At 39.8% G+C, this 20,676-nt stretch overlaps 1 protein-coding gene across 2 annotated transcripts in view; it reads left to right on the top strand.

The window, feature by feature from the left end:
- LOC134224398 (uncharacterized) overlaps positions 1-20,676 on the top strand; it is a 201,286-nt gene that overhangs the window by 144,803 nt on the left and 35,807 nt on the right. For both annotated transcript variants that reach the window (XM_062703717.1, XM_062703715.1), the window contains exons 6-8: positions 11,028-11,094; positions 11,322-11,798; positions 19,710-19,811. In XM_062703717.1, coding sequence (XP_062559701.1) covers positions 11,028-11,094; positions 11,322-11,798; positions 19,710-19,811 — 646 coding nt within the window. The remainder of the gene's footprint in view (positions 1-11,027; positions 11,095-11,321; positions 11,799-19,709; positions 19,812-20,676) is intronic.

Below are 20,676 nucleotides of genomic sequence, written 5' to 3'. Positions count from 1 at the left end.
TACCCGCGTGCATTACCAAACGCCATGGGTGGAATAATGCACACTTTAGTTTTTATTTCTGCAGTTCGGCAAAAATCTGCACAGCCGTGCGCCAATAAAAAAAACTGATATTTCAGCAGAAATGACGTTTGTTAGCTGATTTTCGGCAAAATATTTGCTGATTTTCAGCAATTTTGACAGAAATCTCGCAAAAAACATGATTGCTGGGGCACGGCTGTGCGAATCTCGGTAAAAGTTGACCATTTTGCTAAGATCCCGGTAAAAAAAAATTAAGTGTGTGACGTTCTCTTGGTTCGAAACTCTCAAGAAATGACAGTCGAAATTTGCCTCGACAAAATCTTACTTATGGCTGTGCGTTTTCAACGCACCGACGAAAAAAGTTCGTCATACTCCGCGCAAGTGGTTCGTTTGATTTCCTCCACGCTAGTCACTGATTCGTCGCACTGGCGACCATGCGTCTCCACCACACCGACGGGGTGGTTTTCATCCTTCGTTATTAAGGGCCCCACACACGCTCCGACATGTTGTACAACTTTGGCACCGCCCCCAGGAAATTTGGTTGAGTCGGAGTAAAGTCGGATCGTCTGTAGGCAAGTTCTATGACTTTTGAACCGTACAACTTGCCCACAGACGATCCGACTTCTCTCTGACTCCACCAAATTTCCTGGGGGCGGTGCCAAAGTTGTACAACAGGTCGGAGCTCCGACGCTAGCGTGTGTGGGGCCCCTTACTCCCGAAACAGCTACTATGCGTCTCTACCACCAAACTTCTCCACCTGACCGAACAGGAAAAACCCACTATGCGTCTCCATCACTTTTTCACTGGGCCTCTTCAATGGCAAAAACACACACACACAGGTTCACCGAAGGTCAGGTCAGGTCTAAGTGCGCTTTAGCAGCCGACTTAGATTGGGCATAGTCAAAACTGTTCGGTGCGATTGCACTGAAGAGTGAAAAAATTCAAAAACAAGTCACAATCAGGACGAGACGCGCTGACCAGATCTTCTTCGGAATGCCCGTCGCACAACTGACCACACATGGAGGGTCTGACCACGGTTCAATTCAACCTTTATGGGAAGGGTTTAATTGGCCGAAAAGGAAATCACCGTATCTCCAGATCCCATTATCGGATCAGTTCGCGATTCGTAACAGGTTCTGATCGCACTGACCGATTCTTTAGCCGTCAAAGTCCAAAAAATAGCACGCCTCTTTTCACCGAAAATATCCAAATGTCTCGATTGACTCAACTTGTAGTGGGAGAAAACGCCCGCTCGCGAAGCTAGTTCGATCTAAACTGATGCAGTGAAGACAATGGCGTAGCCAGAAAATTGGTCTGGGGATGCGCACAATTCCAACTAGGTATTTGTTTGCAGCCAAGCTCAAACCAAACATTTGCAAACCCACCTCTGGGTAATGAAGCTCGGTAAAAATGAAAATAAATTAAGACTTCTTTTTGCCTTTCTCGTATACTAAGTAGGGGAACTGTACCGGTTTTGGCCATGTTCCTAATTTGGCCAATTTTGCGAATAACTCCAAAAATAAAGCAATTCGCAAGGGTTTTATTAGTTCCAATAAGAGATATATCCCTCACGTTTTAACGCCGCTTTCAACTGATCGATTGTTTTGGAAAAATATGTATTTTTCAGGGTTGGCCAAATTAGGCACTAAAAAGCAAAATGCTCCACTCTGGACTCGAACTTGTGATCTCTTGATCGGGAAGCGGCTACTGCACCATAGTACCATCAATACACATAGCATGTGACAAGATACATTCAAATATAAATCATCAAATTGGGCATATATTCATTACCTCTATAAGCATCAGAGTTTATCCTGCTAGGGTACCGATTCCGATACTGGAAGTATTAATGGATCGAGAAAAGAAAATATTAGCTTTACCGTTGCTTATTAAAATATACAGTTTCAATACATTAACTTAGAGCAAGATTGCCGGTGGTGAGTATAAGCCGTTTGGCAGCGCAGTATCATTACTTGACACTTTTCCGGTCGCTACTAAACGCGCTGCTAAAACAGTAGCGCAGCGGACAGGTGATCAAATTTGGTAGCGCGATAACAGCGCTGGTATTTGATGAACTATTAAACGTCACCTGTACGGAATGCAGCCACCAAAATGATAACCGAAAATAGTGACCAGTGCGAAAAAGAGTGACTAAACTAAAATGACAGCGCTGCGAGGATAATCAAAACACTCGCGCCCAGTAATGATGCTCTAATAGATAAACTATTGAAATCGCTTGGATACGCTGTTACTTTAATTGAGATAAAAGTAGATTCACTATTGATTCGAGGATGTTAATGCAAAATTATATTGGTATAATTGCATAATTACATCCAAACTAGTAGACACATATGTGTATAATAATGGGAAGTATCAATAAGAACCCCTCAGGTTACGGGTGCCCTATGCAAATTACTAAATAGTAATTTTGGGTGAACTTTTTACGATAGGATATCCGTTCAATAAATAAAAATCCTCTTCTTTGCTAAACGTTAGACATAACTTTTCTCATGTCTTATTGCTATCAAGCGCTAAGAAAAGCACAAATACCCTATACAACAGCCTGTAAATACTCCATTGTCCATTTTATTGCACAGAAATTTGATTTTTAAAAAGCACCCGAAAAAAAATGATTTTGAAACCATGCGGGGTGAGATGCGCCAGTGGATGGGTTAAAACGCGCATGTGCTTATCGTACTGATTTTCATTTTAATTGCCTACATTAAGGCAATTAACCGAATGTTTCAGCTGTTTCGGTCATACGAAATGAGCATGGGCGTAATGCCCCACACCGACCTCAGAAGTTTGAAGGCCCATAAAATCGTTTTAAAACCATTTTTGACGACGATTTCGTGTGGAACATAAAGAACACGAGTAAGCAGCATGGCTCATGGCTCAATTATTAATTTATCAATGTATAACAGCGGCAGAAAGACTAAATTCCACCGAGCTAGAATTGCATCAAAACACGCAAAAATCGTTTTTTCGAGTTTTTCATGTATAACTAGAGAAAAATCATGAAATATATGTATCCAATGGCAATATTTTTCATTGCTTTATCGTATAGACTATTGAAAATAATCAAAATGGGGATATTTAACCTTATTCAGGGGTGGCGCGTTTTAACCCCTATGGGCGTGCTACCCCCACTTCCCCTAGATATCTGTTATCGGTAGTCAGTCGCAGATATGCTGTTCTTCAGTATGCGCTGATGAAAACTGGCTGAAATGGTGGTTTTCATTGATAAAAATGGCATTTTCCTTAACGTGGGCGTCCTACCCCCAGTTCCCCTATAGCAATTTCAAAAAGCATCGTGCTTTGTTTAACACGTTCAACGCTCTCCCGTTCGAATGCGCCTGTGCCGTCGAGCAGTGGTGGTCCCCCATACAAATGCTCGACTAAACCTACGATTGCGCTTGAAATTTAGCAACAGTAATTTTGTAACGCTGAATTCATTTTGAAATTTAAATAGTTATCCGACATATGGTATGCTATCCAAAGACTTGCGGAAGCCCATGACTTAGGATCACAGCAGCGGCTTAATTCTAACCTTGAAACAGTAAATTTCCCGCTTTGGTGCAACAAGGCGCAATTCGCCAAACTAACCACTGTTAAGTGACAAAATATATATTTCAATGCATCATATCAGTTCTTTCCGAATCTTTCCCGATACAAAATTTAGTCAAATTTAATTTTCCCATACATATATGTTTAGGAGATACTTTACACCATCAACTTGAACCAAGTCACCAAAAATTAAATTTACCAACTACAATTAACAAATTGAGGAATTATTATTGACTAAATGTGCAAAATTAAAATAATATCAGCTTCACGAAAGAACGATTTGTTTTGGGTTTTGTCTGGGTTTCCGCCACTGTGGATCGGTTGGCTTAACCATCGTAGCATCAGCGGCAAGCCGTGCTTCTGATCTATTTTTACGCATATGCATTAGACTGGCCCAGGAAACAAAAAGTTGTCTAATTCCACGGGGCACCCCCCAGGATTGTGTCTTTGGGTGAGAAAATCAATCTCTGAAAATTTCAGCTCAATCGCTTGTTGCATAAGCTGGCGCATTTGATTTGATGTTTGTATGGGGATTTCAGCCAAAATGTATAGGAAAATACACCTCCGTCACTCATTCGATCTGGAAATTGGTTCTGATTGCTCGATTGATTTCAGAATTGCAAAAACGGCAGTTGGTATGCTACAGAACAATTTCACAGAACATTGTATGATGATTAAATGAACTTTTATATAGGTTTCGGCTGATGCGATTCGATCAAAAAACCCAAAAATACACAAATCAGCTACTAATAAATCAGCCGAAAATTATATAAAAGTTCATTTAATCATCATGCAATATTTTGTGAAATTGTTCTGTAGCATACCAACTGCCGTTTTTGCAATTCTGAGGTCAATCGAGCAATCAGAACCAATTTACAGATCGAATGAGTGACGGAGGTGTATTTTCCTATACATTTTGACTGAAATCCCCATATAAGCATCAAATCAAATGCGCCAGCTTGTGCAACAAGCAATTGAGCTGAAATTTTCAGAGATTGATTTTCTCACCCAAAGACACAATTCTGGGGGGTGCCCCGTGGAATTCGACAACATTTTTTTCTCCCCATAGTAACCTGGGCCAGTCTAATATTATGCATGCATCATTCTTTGTGGCGCTCAATCAGCATATGGGAGCGCAGCTGGTGTGCGGGAAGACGCGGGACGCATGCGCATTCGCTTCAGTCTCTTGCCGTCGGATGAATATTGCCGAAGGAAGCATCACCAACACACATCGCATTGCGTGCGGCAATGTTCTATTTTTAGATCAGCTGGGTTGAATGTGTGTCCGAGCAAATGAGATTTGGGGAAACTGGTTCATGAGTATGTATTACGGAAAAAAAGAAAATTTTGGATAGCTCCGCGGAAATAACGCGCAGAGGGAAATCCCCGGTCTCAATTCCTTGGATATAGCGCTGGCTGCACCATAAACTCGAAAGTTTCTAATTTTATTGAATAATTATGTCTTTTCTATTCAGTAAAGCATATTTTCTTTTGTGCATTGAAGCAATAGAATATAATTTCCTACTTATGTTTACTGTCTACTGAAACTCGGTGGGCAAGTTTGATTACTACCAAGATAAATCAAAAGCTATTTTGTTTCTGCTAACAATCATTAAAGAAAACTGTTGAGTACATATCGATTCTCAACTTATGTATTTATGTTTCATTTCCTACCTCCGTCATCTAAAGTGCAGACCTGAATTCTTTCAAATATTCCAAATAATCAGATGGATTCAATTATAGAAATGTCATAAATATAAATATAAACAATACACAGCATTACGTTCCATTGATATTTGCATGGAAAATATTAAATACATTTTTTTTTAAAGGCGCTTGGATTTTCTAGTATTCAAAATTTTTCTTGCAATGCGTATTATACCACACACACCTAGAAAATATGAGTTTTGAAAAAAAAAAAGATAAAAAAGATAGGGATCGAACATTAATCCTCTGAATGAGAGCCTATCACGTTACCACTGAGCTATCTTTGTTTCTTGAGATGCTGGTGTTCGAAGAACAAGAGGCTACGCGATTTGCAATAAATAACTATTTCTCGCTTAACTTTTCAAAAGGACCTAAGTAACATTTTATTCATGAATTAATTTGAATAGCGCAATTAACAGAAAAACATGAAAGCTTTTGATTACAGTACTCAAATTAATTCATGAAAAAATGTTACTTAGGTCCTTTTGAAAAGTTAAGCGAGATTTCACTACATCAAGACATATGGGCCAAACACAATTGGTACGTTTGCGTGCGTGTGTGTTTGGCCCAATAGGCTGCCTAGGCTGCTTATGCATACGTGCGGTAACGCACCGGGGGCTGTGCTTTGGTTCGGTGGCATATAATCTGAACCGATAAAAAGTTTAGTTATATCGGAATATAAGTCATGTTCGGGATTTGAGTCAAAACGGTACGATTGAGTTTACGTCAGGTGCTTTTGTGTCATTTCATTCAAATAAGTCACATGTAATATTCTTATTGTTTTGGTGCGCAGGGAAGCAACTTCATAATCAATTTCAACATTTTATTTTGAATCCTCTGTAATTACATTCTTCCTGGCGTTGCAGCAAATAACCCATATTGGCACAGTATATGTAAAACATGGCTGTCCTAACAATTAGTTAGTAAATCAAAAAAATATTTTAAGATTTTGATTTTCTATGAATATTCACTTACTATATTTGTACCTTTTTGCTTGCATACCTTCTGTGTGGGTTTTGATAGTTAATTCATTCATGCTATACATAAGTCCTAAATCTTGGACTTCGCTAGACCAAATAATTGGAACCCCGTTCATAGTGACAGCATGTCTGTTAGAAGAATTCAAATAAAAAGCACTCGGATTATGTATACTTATGTATACTATAGGAGAAAATGAGTTTTGGTAGGCTTCGGAGAAAATTTTCTATTTTGGAAGTCAGTAGAAAAAGTATTCAAACTTTTCTATAATCCAAGTATGTTTTAGAATTTAATAGTCTTAGTTCGATCATTGACAAACTACAATGACTCATTCCAGAGGTTAAATGTCAAAACGTGTTACAGCAGAGTTCTAGTGCGATTATTTTTCTACAGCTCTGCCTAATAGTTTGTTGTTTTAATTCAACTAATAACAGAGTTAAAGCACTAGTTACTAATATTAAATGATAACAAAATTTCAATCAGTCTGTACAATAAGTTACTGCAACTAGCGCTATAACTCTGTTATTAGTGCAATAGAAACAACAATTAGGCAGAGTTCACCTTCACTCAACAATTAGGCAGAGAACCTTCACTCTAGAAGTCCCCAACACATCACTTTTGAAATTTAACCTCTGGAATAAGTTATAGACAAACTACTAAATTATCGAAACTATATTACTGAATGATCGAAAACAGCCTTGCTATAATCCATAACAAATTACACGAAGGTAAGCAACGATTTTCCGATATATGTTATCATTACGATATAAAGTATTGCACAATATGAGCAATCAGCTCAAGAATGCTGATTTTGGTAACACTAGCTCTGTGACGCGTTATCTATCAGATTTTGTGCTTGAAGCGATTACCTGTAAAGAGTGAACTGATAAATAATTTTGGATCAGTTTAGAAATTAAAATATTCAATTTTAACCATACATTCATACCAATTACTGCGAAATGCTTTCCATATAAAGAAAAGCAACCCCAGTAGAATTCTTTTCAGATTTTTTTTTAGTCGGATCAAATTTATAAATCTTGTTGAAAAGTGTTTGAATGATAATGACAAAAATAAAAACTGCTCATCAGCAAAAATTTACATTTCTCGTCAAAAATGTTCATTCCCTTAATCGATTCGTTGGCTTACTTAAGGTCAACATTCCCAATTAACCTAAATTTTTTTACGCCACTAAATATTTTTTAAATTCAAAATAAAAATCGAAAATGTACTGCTTTTAAGATTGACCCGATTTTGAACGAACATCGAGTGAATTTTTGCAGACCGGTTCACACATGCACACATTTTCGGTTTTTGTTTTCGATTTAATAAAAGATATTTTAGTTACTAGATAAAGATTGTCGCTTCGGTTCCCTTTGTTCTGCTGTCCGGAACATGTTGGGTATCAAGCTGTCAAATCGTATTGATTTTCCTTCTTTGACATTTAGCTCCCCTATCACACACTTTTGTTTTCGATATTTTATCAAAATTAAACACTCAATCATGCAGCAATGTAACGATGTGGTATACTTGAGATATCTGCTTGATTATAGGGACTCGAAAAAGAATTTATTTGCAGTAACCGAATATAAAAATGTTCACATTAACGATTGCGCCCTAACACCGGTTCTAAGCTTCGATGCAGAGTACACGAGCTTTGTTCGCCAGTGACAGGCATATGAGGCCCTTGGATTTAATAGTTAGAGGCTTAAAAAAATATGGGTTCTTTGGGAAAGTTGACCTTAAATAAGCCAAAGAATCGACTGAAATAATGAAACGAAATACAATTTTTGACGGGAAGGGTCAACTGAATTTTTATTTATATGAAGAATCATATTATTCAAAACAACAATTTCAAAAAAGCTAACTTATTGATTAGATGATAGAAGTCTAAGCTGGATTCTGGCTTCAAAACGGAAAGCACTCGAAAGTTTGACAAATGGAAACATTTGTTTTTTCTCACCACCGTTTTTTTTGCTTTTCTCGTATTCAAAGCAAACGATACGAACTTTTTCAGAAGAAGTATGTGTATGTGCATGTGTGCAAAAAAATCTAACTCATTTTTCGAAATCTTATCCTGAACCGATTATTTAAACGGCGAATCCTGTCCCATTGTTTCACATTAAAAATCAGCCCGAACTCACTATGGGCTCAAAAGTTATGGCCAAAATACAAATTTTTATACTATGCCTGAAACTCGATTTGTGCAATTGCACAACCTCATCACATTTTCCGGGCACTTAACCTCATCCGATTTGCTTGCAACAAATTGCATCCGGCAGCAATTATAACAAATGTGAATTTTCAATTCAATCTATCTTTATTTACGAGATCTTCGACCCTAGGCCGGTTCATCTGGTATAAATAAATGTGAAAAATAAGTCTTATTCACCAATTGTTATTATAGACTTTTCATATATGTTTATCAACTATTTTGAACGAGCGAGAAAGGCATCATCACCGCTAGGTGGATTAATCAGGGTTTTTTCGTTTAACATCACATTTGAGTTCTGTAATATCTTTTTGAAAATTATAACGAATTCTACCGGCGTCCACGAGGCCATCATTTCACATCTCACAATATTTATTTAACACAGCCAACACATGTCGCTTCTCTGTCTAGCAAAACCGATTAATCCAAACTATTTTCGCTCGAAATCGAGCAGCACCATAATCCACAGCGCCATTCTGTTTAAAAGAGCTCCAAAGCGTTGCAAAAATGACGCACCGAACTTTACGACTGGTAGCATCTATGGCACACTACCTACGATCCTCGTTTGTGTTCATTAGGCGACAAGTTGCTTTTTCCGCTTATCGTAGTAAATGTTTTGTACCAGGATGTGGCTCTGCAATTGCAAGATAACGTACAATCACCCATTTTGACACGGTCATCACTTCTCTAGCAGCGTTGTTTGGTTAATTTTCGTTGATTGAATGCCATCGACAGAAGATCACCTTTCCGTCCTACCGCATGTTGCCAAAGAAGCTGATGAGTTCTTCCACTTCACTGCGCATTATGTGGTTTACTTGCGCGCTAATCGATAGATGATTGTGGCTGTTCGTTCTTTTTGATGTCGTGCTGGTGCTATTAACTCAGCCACATTTTTTTCAAGTGAACGAAATCCGAAAACCATTGTTCGCCCTTTCTCTTTCGCATTATCAGCGGTGTGTGCTTTGGACAGGTTTTCAATTATCTTGTCATGAAAATATTAGACCGAAGCTAACTTACTTTGGATCATACTGGTTTGATGGTTTTCAGACATAAATTGACGTTCGTATTTTTTGATAACGTGACTGTAGTTCGATAACGTTGAAACGTAAAAACATGGCAAAGATATATTTGGTTCATAATGAAAATGATTTAATTTCTTCACTTTTATATTAACTTGACTTTAAAACTCATTGCTTGAAAAAATGGCAAAATCCCGATTTAGAATACTTTTTTGTATTTGCGATGAGAATGGGTCACTGTTTCAACTACATAGAATACTTTAATGTATCGGATGACAAGAAAACTAAATTATGAGAGACCTTTTTGAACGATTTTGTTATCTGACCTACAAACTGTCAGTGTCGGTGTTGACCCATTCCCACCCCCATACCCATTGTCACCCCCGACGACGGTACGAAATTTTATTTTGGCGTAGAAATTTTGAAACTGGAAAGCATATAGTGAAGAGAAGGTCCTTCGTAACTGAGTTGGTTATGAGCAACAGTCTAGCGTTCTGAAGCTCATGGGTACGAGTTCCATCGAACGAAAGTGGTTTACCTTCAATCAGAGATTGTAATGCTCCCTCATTCTCACGAGCAGAGGATGCTCACTCACGCAAATTTTCGCATTTTGCGGGAAAGAAAAAAGGCCTGGTGAGAGATAACTATTTCTCCCTCACTGTCAGTGCAGCGAAAAGTTGATTTTCGATTTTCGTTTATCTTGCAGGCTTGATTTAGAGGAAAAAGTAGCGACTGAAAGATGTTTCTTACCACAGTCTTGGATAAAAGATTCTCCTTCGGCTCAAAAATCGCTTGTTTTCGTCTCACTGTAACGAAAAGTACGAACCTTGCCTTAAATATTTTTTTTAATCAAAATTTTAAAACATACTCACATCGAAGTTTTTCAGAAAATTGGAAGCCGTACACATATTACGTAATCACTTATAGGGGGAGGGGGGTCTGTGGTTTTCCAACGGTGCATATAAATAAAATTTGTATATGGTGCCAACATATGAATAAAAGCATCATTTGACCAAATATGAAAATATAACCATGAAAGCTGCAACGTAAGAACTTTCTTTTACAATGGAGTCACAAAAAACATAACATTTTTTTCATAAATATGTTTTCCCTTAAAACAACTAAAACGAATAGTTCCACCTTTGGTATTTAAGTGCTCTTTTTCCCAGATTGAATTTAAGCGGTTACTGAAATGTGTCTCTATTAGTCAATATAGTCTTCTTGCAATTCAAACTCCAATTCTGACTTACATGCGCAATGTGGTAAAACTCAACACCACCTTATCCTAGATTCGCCTTTGTATGCTCGAGTCTCATGCTCAGCTTGAGCTTCAGCCACAACACGAAATGTTGGAAATGCAAATCGAAATATTGAATTTCCACCCTCGCAGCGACACTCGCTTCCACAAATCTTTTGATCCGAATTGCAAGTTGTAATTCCATTTTCGAGTGGGCAAATGAGGAACCTCAGTAACGCTTGCAATCTGATTTTACTAATTCAGTTATTCTGGTTTTGGCTTCCCCTCGCAGGACTACCACGACGACATCCGACAGGAGCAAATGTGGGAGATGCAAGCACTCAACTCGGCTCAGAACGGTAGGTGAAAATCGATGCTTTGGAAATACGTAGAGTCGGTTCTCCTGGTACACGGGTGCCCAGACCGCTCGAAAAGCCCTGTAATATAAATCGTACGTTACCGGAGACCCGACTGTATGCGTTTTCCAATGAATCTTAACTAAGCCCTGGTCCCAAGGCCAGTAATCGCAATCGCATCCTTTCTAATAAATCCGCCAAATCTATTTTTGACTCTTTCTCCTACGCAGCATCCAACGGCACTAATGGCAACTGCAATGGCACCACCATCAATGGGCACAGCGTCAACGGATCCAGCCTTGGGAACGGTACAACCCACAGCAACGTGACACTGAACGGAAATGGTCTCAACGGTGGCAATCCGGAGATGATGCACCATCAGGGCTGCGCGGTTGATTCAATCACATCCAACGGCATGAACGGGACCGGCACCACCGCCGCCAATGGTAGCGCCGGGAACAACGGCTGCGGAGGCGTCATTTCCGGCCCGGACGGCAATAGCAGTCAGTCTTCTCTGCACTCTAATGGCCACCACCATCACCACCACCAGCACCATCACCATCATCAGCAGTTCCTGTCGAGCAGTACGTCGGTGGCAGCGGCAGCCGCCGCCGATGCAGCCGTTGCAGCTGCGGCCACTGTCACCGATATGAGCAATCTGATGCCAGTCGACGTGAACATGACGTCAGCTAATCACTTTGTAAACTGTAAGTAGAAAAGTGAAACCGAATGGGCGTCGGATGGGGTGGCGTGTAAATTACAGCTGATTGGGTTGGAGTTTGGTGAAATGAAGTTGTCGAAAACGTAATATGTAGCAGAATTGCTTTTGTATAACAAAGGGATTTCATGTACATTTGCTGCAATGCAACTGTACTTTTGCTCAGTAATTTGAAACGAAAATTCACTATTTTTAAAAGAGAATAATACTAATGAAGAAAATTTAATAAGGATATTTGAAAAATATTAATAAATTCAAAGTGAAGGAACATGTAATGTCTACTGTACGAGCCCTATGCTCGCTTGACGTGTCTCCGTCGATGAAGCCTTCGGAGTCCCTGGAGCTCCGGATTCCCCGACTGGTCAAAACTAATCCTCGTTTGAACACCGTCAAACTTTCGGGTTTGGGACTAATAGATGTGCACTCTTCGACAGTACGTTTTCAACTCCCGTATATTTCTCGCATATTTTGAGAAAGTTGTCTAAACTCTTCAGAAAAGGAAATATGTTGAATTTGGCGAATAACCATTAGCTCTGCCGTCCTCAGTTCTGTTACTGATAGAGGACCTGATAGGCGTGGCTCATCTGATGATGTACGTTTGCAATTCGCAACGAAGCGGCAACAAAGTCCAATGATTCGTAGAATTTTATGAAACGAATCATAGCCTTCAAATATAGTTTCGAACCAGCCAGTTTTATGTAGAATGACGTGAGAAACTGCCCTCGTTTCCTGTGTTTCTAGATACTTCTGGGGAACAGTATGGTTTCGCCAGGACGTTGAAGATGCTGGCCAGCTTTGCATAGGTTGCAGCAGCCACTCGGGAGACTGCCACCATAGTTGATTGTTCACAAGGTCCTCGGGATCCAATCCACGCGAAATATGATCTGCCGGATTGTCATGGGTAGATACATAATTCCAAGTTGCTCCTTGCGAAAGTTGTTGCACTTCAGCCACCCTATTGGCTACAAAGGTTTTCCATGACGACGGTTCTCCTGCCAACCAATGTAGCACTATTGTGGAATCCGACCATAAAAATCGATTACAACGCTATCTAGAACTCGTTTCTGCAGGTTAGCCAACAGTAAGGATGCGCACAGTTCAAGACGAGCTGGTGATGGACGACGTTTTTCAGAAGGTGCTACACGAGATTTCGCTGCTGCCAACTGAATTGTTACTGGACCAAATGTCGAAACTGTACGGAAATAGACACAAGCACCTTATGCTCGCAGCGAAGCGTCGGAAAATCCGTGAAGCTCCAGTGATGAAATGTTTTCCGTTAAAACAAATCGAGGAACCGTCACCCAGTCAACACAAAATCGTATATGATGCAGCATAAGATGTTAAAGTGGAGGCGATATACGTACATGTTGTATGGGGAAGTGCCTATATCGCCTCCACTTTAGCATCTTAAACAGCGTCATATACGATCTTGTGTTGACTGGGCAGCTTCTGCAGATGTGGGAATTGAATAACAAATCTAGACCAGGTATCATGAAGATTCTTTAGAAGTTGGTCGTCCCAATCGAGGTTGCGTTCCCATAGACTTTGTATGAACAATTTTGCTATCACAAACACAGGACCTACTAATCCTAAAGGATCGAACATGCTAGCAGTTTGAGACAGGACTACACGCTTGGTGAAATGTTCGCAATCAACGAATTTCGGGATTTTGAAAATGAATTCTTTGGATGACGGTTCCCACAAGAGTCCAAGAGCTTGTATGGGAGATGATTGATCCAAATCCAAAATCAATTTAGTTTCCCAAAGTCCTACTGGAATCGTGTCCATTAGCTCTTTTGAGTTCGATGACCATTTTTGGAGTGTGAGACCCGCTGCTTTCATCTTTCTCTGCAGTTGTTCAGTGGCGGTAACGGCTTCTTCGAGAGTGTTAAAAGCACTCAATAGATCATCTACATAGAATCCTTTCCTTACTATCGGTGCCGCAGCAGGAAAGTTTTCTTCATCATCAATTGAAAGATGCTGTAGGCAGCGTGTTGCAAGATATGGTGCAGTAGTAGTGCCGTATGTCACAGTGGTGAGCTGATAGGTTTGAATTGGATCAGTAGGAGATGCACGCCAAACAACCTTCAAATACGGTCGGTCAATCTCATCTACTGGCGAAACATTTTAGCTATGTCCGCCTTAATTACAATCTGTTTCATGCGAAAACGAAGCAGTAACGAGATCATGTCGTCTTGAACGACTGGCCCTTTTAACAAAATGTCATTCAACGAGAATCCGGAGGTAGATTTGCATGAGCCATCGAAGACGACCCTCAGCTTCGTGGTCGTACTTTCTGGCTTAATTACTGCATGATGTGGCAAGTAGATGTGCTCGCCAGGCGCATCATTATCAGAATCGGCCACTTCCATGTGGCCTAAACGTACGTATTCTTCCATAAAGGCAAAATATTCTCGTTTCAAATTGGGCTTCTTTTCAAATTTCCTTTCCATAGCAAGAAACCGACGTATTGCAATAGAACGAGAGTCACCAAGATGACTAACCAGTTCCGATTTTTTTGGGAGAGTTACAATGTAACGACCGAAAGAATCTCTACGTGTGGTTGAGACAAACACTTCTTCGCACAACCGTTCCTCAATCGATCAAATACTATCAGACCTGCAGGGCTCCAATTCCCAAAATCTCGCTACTTGTTTTTCCAGGCCCTCCGTTGCGATGATACAGCTGATTATCTGGGTCGATAAGCTGGTACCATGATAAGCACCCGAAACTAGCCATCCAAATACAGAATTTTGTAGAAGTGGCTTGGTGTCATCAATTCGCATATGACCTCGCCGTAAAAGATCGAAAAAGACCTTGCTACCAATAATTATGTCAATTGGACTCGAGGTAGCGAACGTTGGATCAGCTAACTTGATGTGCTCAGGAATACCCCAAACTTCAATGTCCACCGACGAGGTCGGCAGATCAGTCGTTACTCTAGGAAGGACAAGGAATTCCAACGCTGTTCGGAAACTGTTGAATCGTGATGATACTGTTGCAAGCGTAGAATAAGGAAGTGTTTTTCTTTCAGCACCGACGCCAAATAATTCTGCATTTGTTGGTGTTTTGCGAAGACTTAGTAGACGACGAAAGCGCTCGGTCATGAGATTTGGTTGAGATGCATTGTCCAACAAAACCCAGCAACTGCAGTGTTTCCTCTGAGGCCAATAAGTCTCACAAGGGCTGTTGATAAGAGCACTTGGGCTTGTGGGGAGCAATTAGATCGAGACGTAACAAGTGATTGTAACCTTTGAGAAGAGATTAGCGTATTGGAGGACTTAGGGTTAGATGCAACAGAAGAGGTGCTAGAGCTAGGTTCTTGAGAGGACTGGATTTGTTTTGTGAGTTCTTGTTGAGTTGAGTTCTGCGTAGCCCTTTTGGTTGAATGCAAAAGACTATTATGTCTTTTGTTGCAGAAACGGCAATTACGTTGCTTACATTGATTAGGAGCGTGTTTTTCCACCATGCAATTAATGCATAACCCATTGTCAGTTATCATCTTCGTACGTTCGGAAACAGATAGCCGCTTGAACTTATCACAATAGTAGACAGGATGATGTCCGTTGCACGCCAAGCATGGAGATGAGCAGGTCGTCGTGAGAGAAGCTTTGGAGGTGTAATGTTTAGTGTTTCGCTGATGATCATCAACTTCGACGGATTGCAGCTGCAGAATGTGATTCTGCAAAAATTCTATTAACTGATCGTACGTTGGCATTTCCTTTAGATCCGTTTTCTTTTCCGATGATCTGGTCGAGACGAGATGTAAGCATGTAAACTAACAAAGAACTCAACCCAACTGTAGGTTCACCCAGTTCACGTAAAACGCCGAGATTTTTTTTGATAATCATCAACCAATGTCGATTGGGCTTGCGCTGATTCCGAGTGCATCTTCGGAACTGAGAAAAGTGCATTGAGGTGACTTTTAATGAGCACCTTTGGGTGCTCAAAGCGATCAGTAATGATCTTTAGCGCAACAGCGTAATTATTCGATGAAAGAGTTACGTCATCGATTAATTTAGCAGCTTTACCCTTCAGTAAGGCCTTCAGGTAATGGAATTTTGGATGCCAGATAACTCTATGTTTTCATGCACCAACGAACGAAAGGTATCATAAAATGAGTACCATTTTTCAATTTCGCCATGAAACTCAGTGTGTGGTTTCATGGTTGATGGTATTGCTACCTTAGAATCACATTCGTCCGGCATGCTGCGGCTTTGCAAAAAACACCACGAAGTACAGTAGTAATCGGAAGGATGTTTGTGGTACGATCAAACCCAATCGAACAATAGACTTTTGGAGAAAGAAAAGATGGCGACTTACATGCGTCCAAAATGGTGATCTTTATGATTGCGATCCGGTACCAAGCCTTTTGCCACGTTGATGAAACTGTAGCTAGGGGATCGCGTGCAACGGCCAGTCTGGGAAACCACCGATGTGAATTCGCTAGCTAATCGCATCTAGCGACTGTAGTGGTAGCAATGAGGTTATTTAAAAAATATTAAGAAATTAAAGTTAAGCTAAATTCAATATTATTTTAATGTTATACATCTTCGCATATCACAAATTCTTGAACATGCGATGTAACCAAGTTATGAAAGCTCAGTGCGTATTGCTGACAATTCGCCAAAATATAGGCAATTATATTGCAACTAATGAACTTGAAGGCATTAATGGTAAGACATGGCAACAAGGTATGAATGGCAAGAATGGAGTGTTAACTCATCACTAATGGACCATGTCTCATATGTCCATAAATATGAGTAAAAAGGGTAAGAATGTTTCGAATTTTTGGCCGATGTGTTGGAACGCATCGAAGGTGGGACGTACACCTGGGTGAAGACTACCATAGCGTAGTGCCCATTCCTGGACCAGGACCTACAGGAGTAGGTACAAGCGGCGGAGGACCTACAGGAGTAGGTCCGTGTTCCCGGTGGCATTGGTAGGCAGCGGGAAGCGGGTGGCACCGCCCCTGCTGGTCGAAATGTCGCCGGAGGTAGCAGTTCCCGATGACAATTAAGTCAGAGAGCGGGTAGAACTGCACTCTACTTAAATTGTCGTTCGGAGGTAGCAGCATTAGCTCCGATGAGGAGCTTTGGTTAGTCTGGTCGCGACAGGGACGATGATTGTCTCGATCGTAAATCTGATGTGGTGTCACTAGGTACTGAGTAGAACAGCAGCCGATCTAACAGATCCTACTGTAGCTCTAGCACTCAGCCTCTCTAACCACTGTACGCTAAAGATGCATTCGAAATCCTGTCTCCCACTAAAACGATAAATAACGGAATTTTCCGATCCTGACGATCAAGAGCACTGGAACAATTTCTTATCTCGCCACAATGCCTTAGAGGGTGACAAAATGGAGTCGAACAGGCGTCACTTTGATCTCCAGCAGAAGAATCCGTTCGTGATTGATGATATCCGCAGTTCTAAGGACCATGTACGAGCCCTATGCTCGCTTGACGTGTCTCCGTCGATGAAGCCTTCGGAGTCCATGGAGTGGAGGTGAACCGGATTCCACGACTGGTCAAAACTAATCCTCGTTAGAACACCGTCAAACTTTCGGGTTTGGGACTAATATAAATGTATAAATTTTAAGTCTGCGCTCCAACATCTACCTTACATGAAAAAGAAAAGTTGAAAGTTGAAAATCGACTTATTACAAAAATAATGATATTCCAATTGAGAAAAAACAAAGTTTCAATAAATTTGTAAAAAAAAGGAATTCAATTGCAAACCTTTCCTCAAAATAAATGTATGATGATTTGGATAGCCTGTGCAGTTCGGTTTTTCTTCATTCTACGAAGTTATTCCCGACCAGTTAGTCATAACAAAATTTTATCACAATTATAGCAATATGTGTTACAAATAACAAAACTTGCAATAATTTTGTTATAAATTCTCTGCCAAAGATGGAGGAAAGAAAATTTCATGATCGTCATAACATGATTATAACATAATGTGTTATGTTTATTTCTACCGAAAAAAAAAAATTGCCTGCCTTTTTGGTAGATAGCAATTGGAAAAAACGAAGGTATCACCAACAGTATAACTTGAACTTATATTCAAAGTAGAAACAGTTGGACAAAGTTAATTGCCTACATTATAGATAATCATTATCTTTTCAAGAACATAATTTATTATAGTATAAGCTATTTTCACCCCTTTTTATGTAACACAACGAGTTATAATTTTGTTCAAAAAATAACATATTCAGTAATATTTTTGTTAAAACTAGAAGAGATTTTGTTACAATTTTTGTTATTTTAACTACTAATGGTACATGTTTTATAACAACCGCTGTTATAAGAAACTGCTGTAACAGAATAACAAGGCCTGATACAAATCTGTTACCATCTACTGATCGGGTTGTTACCAACAAAAGCAGGGGAAACAAATTCTTCTGGGTGATTATTGTATTTTGTTTACTGGGCAGAAATATCACTGGGATCAACATTCCATCATTTCATCTGTATCTTCCTTCATAAATTTGAATGATGGGATGGTTTACATTCCCTGATTACCAGTTGAGTATTAAATAATATTCCCATGCAATAACAGCAGCACAGTGGTAGGGGGTGAGGAGTGTGTCGGGTGGTGGTTAGAAAATGATCTAAACCATAATGCCTTCACTCGGATAATAGAATTATGTGTGGTAAAGATTTCTATGGCAGATGAAACTCAGACTTGGAGTACTGCGCAATGCAATGATCGTCCCAAAGAAAGCAATAAAGATATGAGCTTTTCGGATGCAGAAAACTTGATCAATAATAGTTTCAACCATTTTCAGTCAGATGTTTGAGGCATGGATGTACAAAGGTAGTGTTGTAGGAAATTTCAGATTCAGATGATTCCACAAAGTTGCACTGAAACTTTCACCGTGAAATGGATTTTTTTTCACAGGAACATCTAAGAATCAGATTCCAACAAATGGGTTTTCCACGTTGCTTTCTCGAATTTAAACTTAACCGATTTATGCGCACCAGGTTGCGTTATTTGACAGGTCTGCAAATATGTATAAGAATGTGGTTTTAAAGCATTTTCGATCATGAGAACTGCACAGAAAAGAAGCGCATTTTCAGCATAGGTCCATTTGAAAATTTTAAAGCATGCTACAAAACGGTTTGCCCCCATCCTGACCACACCTGTCGAGTTAAAACTTTCCATGCTGTGACACAGAACGTGAGGATGCAGCCAGCAGCACATAGTTCGCATACCAAATAAGTTATTCCTGGTTTGTGGTTGGTCGGTCACTCTGTTGGTTATTCAGGAGCTTGCTTTATTAGGGACCGACGAGCTTGCATAATTTGGATTTGAGTCGAATGACTGTTATGGAAGCGTCGTCGCACTCACTCAACGGTTTCCTCGTCATCATATCACTTTCATTGCAGCCAGACTACGTGGAGTGATGAAGTCCGATTGAGTTATGGCACATATAGGTACCGTACATGGCACTGGAGCGTGTAAGTTTTATTATATTATGAAATTACTGTCCTAGGTACTTGGTATGATGACTCTGGGCGGCAACAAAAGTGCCAAGCGTTATATTCAGCGTTGTGCTGTGTGGGTACGCCATGGGAGAACACGTAGAAGTTGTATTAATGACATGTCGTAAACTTTGACCTGTGGGTGCTTCCCTTTGGGAGTTGGCAGTAGACGAATGGGAAACTTTTACCTCTGTGCTGTGGGCCAAACTTGGTATGGAATTCGTTCGTATTCGGGTTTGATGTCGATTTTATATCCTTTAGAGACGACCTGACTTCATTCATTCGATACTGTAACGTCTTCCACAATGGAAGTTTGAATTTACTGTTCGAATCAGCTGTAAAATACACTTTATTCGGGTATGTTGAGTATTTACGGATATCAATTTACGACTCAATTTTTTTCTTCTATACAGCCCTGCCAACAACTGATATCGAAGCGCAAACACTAGCATTTGTGGAATCAGCGAATGCATTTCTTCATCCAGCACTTAGAGGAGTTAAAACTGTGAGTTTAGGTGAGTTTATATTTATTTACTAAAGCTTTATGTTAAACATGTGCGCCGATCTATTTCGAACCGGTGGCGGTGTGGATTGATGCGTTTCGAAAATTATCACTAAAACATTTCCTAAAGCATACCCCTTCTTAATATTTTGAGAGAAAAGCAAGAATAATGGTGCACTCAACTGGTGACTGAAATTTCTTTTAGAAAGCTCTAAATGCTGGGAACACTAGCTCTGATGATGCATTTCAATGCGTTGTTTCACGTTTTACACAGCTGTGCAGTAACCAACACGAAAGGAGCGAAAACAAAGCGAGAATCACCATTTTTCTGTGGGGGCTGCCTATCCGATTTTGTTTTTTCGCACTTGTATACAAGTTTGATAAATTTGTTATCATGGCTTGTTATGATTCGGAACAGTTTTTGCCTCTCCTTTATCGTTGTTCGTTATCTATTGAGAGCTATTTCTGCAAACCCTGTCCCTATCCAAATTAATCCTTGACTGGAAACCATCTTACTACTTGATCCAATTATTTTTCGCAACACACAACACAGCGCAGAATTATCTTAACTTACACACTTAAATTCTATGTATTTACTATTATACCAATAAAAATAGAAAAAAAAACATTTTTTAAATGAATTTCCAATCAAACAAAAGCCTCTTCAACATATCCTTTGCTAGCCATACTCTGCTGCAAAATATGCTTGTTGCATTTTCAATTTGATAATGAATGCTCGAATATAAACCTAATACGTTGACGTAATGTTGTTAATTCTAATTGTTTTTAAAACAAAACGATAAGCTTATAAGGTTCTCAAATGTTCATTAGAAATATCAACGATTAACCTGTATTTTTGTAAAAACAAACATGATTAT

This window comes from Armigeres subalbatus, chromosome 3 (genome assembly GCF_024139115.2).
Source record: "Armigeres subalbatus isolate Guangzhou_Male chromosome 3, GZ_Asu_2, whole genome shotgun sequence".
Lineage (NCBI taxonomy): Eukaryota > Metazoa > Arthropoda > Insecta > Diptera > Culicidae > Armigeres > Armigeres subalbatus.
This window is presented reverse-complemented; position numbering and strand designations above follow the sequence as displayed.